Here is a 7,500-nt window from a genome sequence, read left to right on the forward strand (position 1 = left end):
TGTATCACCACCTGGTATGGCAGCTGCACCGCCCTCAACCGCTACAGAGGATGGTTCTGCCCAACGCAATACGGACATAAGGACAATAAGGACATCTACCACCTGAGCCATGACCTGTTCACCCCGTTATCATCCCGGAGGCGAGGTCAGTACAGGTGCATCAAAGCAGGGACCGAGAGACTGAAAAACAGCTTCTATCTCAAGGCCATCCGACTATTACAGCCACCACTAACACATTAGAGGCTGCTGCCTATAGACAGACTATAAATCACTGGCCACTTTAATAAATGGAACACTAGTCACTTTAATAATGTTTACATATCTTGCATTACTCATCTCATATGTATAAACTGTATTCCATCCTATTCTACTGTATCTTAGTCTATGCATTACTAATCTCATATGTATATACCTTATTCTATACTATTCTACTGTATCTTAGTCTATGCATTACTCATCTCATATGTATATACTGTATTCTATGCTATTCTACTGTATCTTAGTCTATGCTGCTCTGACATTGCTCGTCCATATATTTATATATTCTTAATTCACTTCCTTACTTAGATGTGTGTGTATTGGGTATATGTTGTGAAATTGTTAGATATTACCGTCAGAGCTAGAAGCACAAGAATTTCGCTACACCCACAATAACATCTGCTAAACACGTGTACGTGACCAATAACATGCGATTCATTTGTGTGTGTGTGTGTGTGTGTGTGTTCCCCTACCTGCGATCATGTCGTCCACAGAGCTCATCTTGGACAGGACCTGTTGTATGAGGCCCACCTCTGTGCTGGTCTGAAGGTTCCTCACACTCTTCCTCAGGATGGCTGTGAACATGGACCACACCTGGTGACGCAACAACACACACAGCTTCATCACCTGGTGACGCAACAACACACACAGCGTCATCACCTGGTGACGCAACAACACACACAGACTCATCACCTGGTGACGCAACAACACACACAGACTCATCACCCGGTGACGCAACAACACACACAGACTCATCACCTGGTGACGCAACAACACACACAGCGTCATCACCTGGTGACGCAACAACACACACAGACTCATCACCTGGTGACGCAACAACACACACAGACTCATCACCTGGTGACACAACAACACACACAGACTCATCACCTGGTGACGCAACAACACACACAGCGTCATCACCTGGTGACGCAACAACACACACAGACTCATCACCTGGTGACACAACAACACACACAGACTCATCACCTGGTGACGCAACAACACACACAGCGTCATCACCTGGTGACGCAACAACACACACAGACTCATCACCTGGTGACGCAACAACACACACAGCGTCATCACCTGGTGACGCAACAACACACACAGCGTCATCACCTGGTGACACAACAACACACACAGACTCATGACCTGGTGACACAACAACACACACAGACTCATCACCTGGTGACGCAACAACACACACAGACTCATCACCTGGTGACACAACAACACACACAGACTCATCACCTGGTGACGCAACAACACACACAGACTCATCACCTGGTGACACAACAACACACACAGACTCATCACCTGGTGACACAACAACACACACAGACTCATCACCTGGTGACACAACAACACACACAGACTCATCACCTGGTGATGCAACAACACACACAGACTCATCACCTGGTGACACAACAACACACACAGACTCATCACCTGGTGACGCAACAACACACACAGACTCATCACCTGGTGACACAACAACACACACAGACTCATCACCTGGTGACACAACAACACACACAGACTCATCACCTGGTGACACAACAACACACAAGTCTTTGTCAATCCAAAATGCTCAGATATTTGTAGGTGGGAACCTGATCAATGGAAGAATCCAGTGATTAAATATGTAGTACATCTGGGACATTGTGGAGAGAACTACAGTACAACATGTATTTAGTCTTGGCCAACCAGGGTGTTCTGTAAACACGGTCAGATTACAGCTCTAACATAGCCTGGTCAACAATTGCAGCAATGGCATACATACATAACAGTGTCATCTGAATACAGATGAATATTACAAGTTATAACAGACAGACCCACTATTATTTATATATATATATATATATATATATAGTAAAGAGAACAGGTCCCAGTACTGACCCCTGCGGTACACCTTCCGTACTACTGTGTAAAGGAAAATAGACTTAACACCATAAGATATCACACTTTAACTCCTTTCTGACAGATCTTTTTCAAACCACTTCCACGAAGCCTGATCCAGGCCTATTTCAGTCAGCCTTTGAATGAGAATGTGATGCTCGACTGTATCAAAGGCTCTTGGGAAAAGTCCTTAAAATGATTTTTATGATCCAAGGAATTTAACACATTATCTAAAACAAGCGAAGCAGCTGAAACTGTGCTATATACAGAGATAAAACTGGATTGGTACTTAGAATAGAGTGAGAAGTTTAAAAAAAAAGATTTTAGCTGACAGGTAGTCAGGGATTAAAAAACTTTGGATAGGCAAGAGAGAACTTGGAAATTGGACGATGGTTATTTAAGTCAGAAGGATCTCCTCCTTTACGTAGGGTGAGGACATACGCCGCTTTCCAGATCTTAGCGATAACACCAGGTATAACACTAGGGATAACACTAGGTATAACACCAGGTATAATAACACCAGGGATAATAACACCAGGTATAACACCAGGTATAATAACACGAGGTATAACACTTGGGATAACACCAGGTATAACACCAGGTATAACACCAGGTATAACACCAGGTATAATAACACCAGGTATAACACCAGGTATAATAACACCAGGTATAACACCAGGTATAACACCAGGTATAACACTAGGTATAACACCAGGTATAATAACACCAGGTATAATAACACCAGGTATAACACCAGGTATAATAACACCAGGTATAACACCAGGTATAACACCAGGTATAATAACACCAGGTAACCAGGTATAATAACACCAGGTATAACACCAGGTATAATAACACCAGGTATAACACCAGGTATAATAACACCAGGTATAACACCAGGTATAATAACACCAGGTATAATAACACCAGGTATAATGACACCAGGTATAATAACACCAGGTATAACACCAGGTATAATAACACCAGGTATAACACCAGGGATAACACCAGGTATAACACCAGGTATAACACCAGGTATAATAACACCAGGTATAATAACACCAGGTATAACACCAGGTATAATAACAGGGATAACACCAGGTATAACACCAGGTATAACACCAGGGATAACACCAGGTATAACACTAGGGAAAACACCAGGTATAACACCAGGTATAACACCAGGTATAACACCAGGTATAATAACACCAGGTATAACACCAGGTATAATAACACCAGGTATAATAACACCAGGTAGAACACCAGGTATAATAACACCAGGTAGAACACCAGGTATAACACCAGGTATAACACCAGGTACAACACTAGGGATAACACCAGTTATAATAACACCAGGTATAAAACCATGTATAATAACACCAGTTATAATAACACCAGGTATAACACCAGGGATAACACCAGGTATAACACCAGGGATAATAACACCAGGTATAACACCAGGTATAACACCAGGGATAATAACACCAGGTATAATAACACCAGGTATAACACCAGGTATAAAAACACCAGGTATAACACCAGGTATAACACCAGGTATAACACCAGGTAGAACACCAGGTATAACACCAGGGATAACACCAGGTATAACACCAGGTATAACACCAGGTATAACACCAGGTATAACACCAGGTATAACACTAGGGATAACACCAGGTATAACACCAGGTATAATAACACCAGGTATAACACCAGGGACAACACCAGGTATAACACCAGGTATAACACCAGGGAGAACACCAGGTATAACACCAGGTATAACAACAGGTATAATAACACCAGTTATAATAACACCAGGTATAACACTAGGGATAACACCAGGTATAACACTAGGGATAACACCAGGTATAACACCAGGTCTAACACCAGGTATAACACCAGGTATAATAACACCAGGTATAATAACACCAGGTATAACACCAGGTATAATAACACCAGTTATAATAACACCAGGTATAACACCAGGTATAATAACACCAGTTATAATAACACCAGGTATAACACCAGGTATAACACCAGGTATAACACCAGGTATAACACCAGGTACAACACTAGGGAGAACACCAGGTATAATAACACCAGGTATAACACCAGTTATAACACCAGGGATAACACCAGGTATAACACCAGATATAACACCAGGGATAACACCAGGTATAATAACACCAGGTATAACACCAGGTATAACACCAGGTATAACACCAGGTACAACACTAGGGAGAACACCAGGTATAATAACACCAGGTATAACACCAGGTATAACACCAGGTATAACACCAGGTATAACACCAGGGATAACACCAGGTATAACACCAGGTATAACACCAGGTATAACACCAGGTATAACACCAGGTATAATAACACCAGGTATAACACCAGTTATAACACCAGGTATAATAACACCAGGTATAACACCAGGTATAACACCAGGTATAACACCAGGTATAACACCAGGTATAACACCAGGTATAACACTAGGTATAACACTAGGTATAACACCAGGGATAACACCAGGTATAATAACACCAGGTATAACACCAGGTATAACACCAGGTATAACACCAGGTATAACACCAGTTATAACACCAGGTATAAAAACACCAGGTATAACACCAGGTATAACACCAGTTATAATAACACCAGGTATAATAACACCAGGTATAACACCAGGTATAACACCAGGTATAACACCAGTTATAATAACACCAGGTATAATAACACCAGGTATAACACCAGGTATAACACCAGGTATAACACCAGGTATAATAACACCAGGTACAACACCAGGTATAATACCAGTTTTAATAACACCAGGTATAATGCCAGTTATAATAACACCAGGTATAATACCAGTTATAATAACACCAGGTACAACACCAGGTATAATACCAGTTATAATAACACCAGGTATAATACCAGTTATAATAACACCAGGTACAACACCAGGTATAATACCAGTTATAATAACACCAGGTATAATAACACCAGGTATAACACCAGGTATAATACCAGTTATAATAACACCAGGTATAATAACACCAGGTATAATAACACCAGGTATAACACCAGGTATAACACCAGGTATAACACCAGGTATAACATCAGTTATAATAACACCAGGTATAATAACACCAGGTATAACACCAGGTATAACACCAGGTATAAAAACACCAGGTATAACACCAGGTATAACACCAGGTATAACACCAGGTATAACACCAGGTATAACACCAGGTATAACACCAGGGATAACACCAGGTATAACACCAGGTATAATAACACCAGGTATAACACCAGGTATAACACCAGGGATAACACCATGTATAACACCAGGTATAACACCAGGGATAACACCAGTTATAACACCAGGGATAATAACACCAGGTATAACACCAGGTATAACACCAGGTATAACACCAGGTATAACACCAGGGATAACACCAGTTATAACACCAGGTATAACACCATGTATAATAACACCAGGTATAACACCAGGTATAACACCAGGTATAATAACACCAGGTATAATAACACCAGGTATAACACCAGGTATAATAACACCAGGTATAATAACACCAGGTATAATAACACCAGGTATAACACCAGGTATAACACCAGGTATAACACTAGGTATAACACCAGGTATAACACCAGGTATAACACCAGTTATAACACCAGGTATAATAACACCAGGTATAACACCAGGTATAATAACACCAGGTATAACACCAGGTATAACACCAGGTATAACACCAGGTATAACACCAGGTATAACACCAGGGATAACACCAGGTATAACACCAGGTATAACACCAGGGATAACACCAGGTATAACACCAGGGATAACACCAGGTATAACACCAGGGATAACACCAGGTATAACACCAGGGATAACACCAGGTATAACACCAGGGATAACACTAGGTATAACACCAGGTATAACACCAGGTATAACACCAGGTATAACACCAGGTATAACACCAGGTATAACACCAGGTATAACACTAGGTATAACACCAGTTATAATAACACCAGGTATAATAACACCAGGTATAACACCAGGTATAACACCAGGTATAACACCAGGTATAACACCAGGTATAACACCAGGTATAACACCAGGTATAACACCAGTTATAATAACACCAGTTATAATAACACCAGGTATAATAACACCAGGTATAATAACACCAGGTGTAACACCAGGTATAACACCAGGTATAACACCAGGTATAACACCAGGTATAACACTAGGGATAACACCAGGTATAACACCAGGTATAATAACACCAGGTGTAACACCAGGTATAACACCAGGTATAACACCAGGTATAACACCAGGGATAACACCAGGTACAACACCAGGTATAACAACACCAGGTACAACACCAGGTATAACACCAGGGATAACACCAGGTATAACACCAGTTATAACACCAGGGATAACACCAGGTATAATAACACCAGGTATAACACCAGGTATAACACCAGGTATAACACCAGGTATAACACCAGGTATAACACCAGGGATAACACCAGGTATAACACCAGGGATAACACCAGGTATAACACCAGGTATAACACCAGGTATAACACCAGGTATAACACCAGGTATAACACCAGGTATAACACCAGGTATAACACCAGGGATAACACCAGGGATAACACCAGGTATAACACCAGGGATAACACCAGGGATAACACCAGGTATAATAACACCAGGTATAATAACACCAGGTATAATAACACCAGGTATAACACCAGGTATAACACCAGGTATAACACCAGGTATAACACCAGGGATAACACCAGGTATAACACCAGGTATAACACCAGGGATAACACCAGGGATAACACCAGGGATAACACCAGGGACAATATTCAAGTTAAAATATGGGTTAACGGTTCTGCAACAAGTTGGGTAGAAAGCTGCCGTGAGAAGGGACTAAGAGAATCAGCCCCAATGTTGTTGTTTTACATCAATTCTTAGCAAAGCACATCATAAACATCAAAATGTTGACTATCGTCACATCTATAATACTTCACATACAGTTTATAGTAATAACGCAGTTATAAGTGTGTTATGTAGCCCGGCAGGTGAATTGGCAAAATACATAAAGTACACTACATGAACAAAAGTATGTTCACCTGTTTGTCGAACATCCCATTCCAAAATTGTGGGCATTAATATGGAGTTCTCCCCCCCCCCCTTGCTGCTTAACAGCCTCCAGTCTTCTGGGAAGGCGTTCCACTAGATGTTGGAACATTGCTGCAGGGACTTGCTTCTATTCAGCCACGAGTATTAGTGAGGTCGGACACTGA

General features: G+C 41.3%; 1 protein-coding gene across 1 annotated transcript in view; it reads right to left on the reverse strand.

Moving 5' to 3' along the window:
• Window positions 1–7,500, reverse strand: part of LOC129863301 (neurobeachin-like) — a 228,369-nt gene that overhangs the window by 122,408 nt on the left and 98,461 nt on the right. The window contains exon 3 of the mRNA XM_055935189.1: window positions 732–852. Within this exon, the coding sequence (XP_055791164.1) occupies window positions 732–852 (121 nt within the window). The remainder of the gene's footprint in view (window positions 1–731; window positions 853–7,500) is intronic.

Source organism: Salvelinus fontinalis, chromosome 10 (genome assembly GCF_029448725.1).
Source record: "Salvelinus fontinalis isolate EN_2023a chromosome 10, ASM2944872v1, whole genome shotgun sequence".
NCBI classification, from domain to species: domain Eukaryota; kingdom Metazoa; phylum Chordata; class Actinopteri; order Salmoniformes; family Salmonidae; genus Salvelinus; species Salvelinus fontinalis.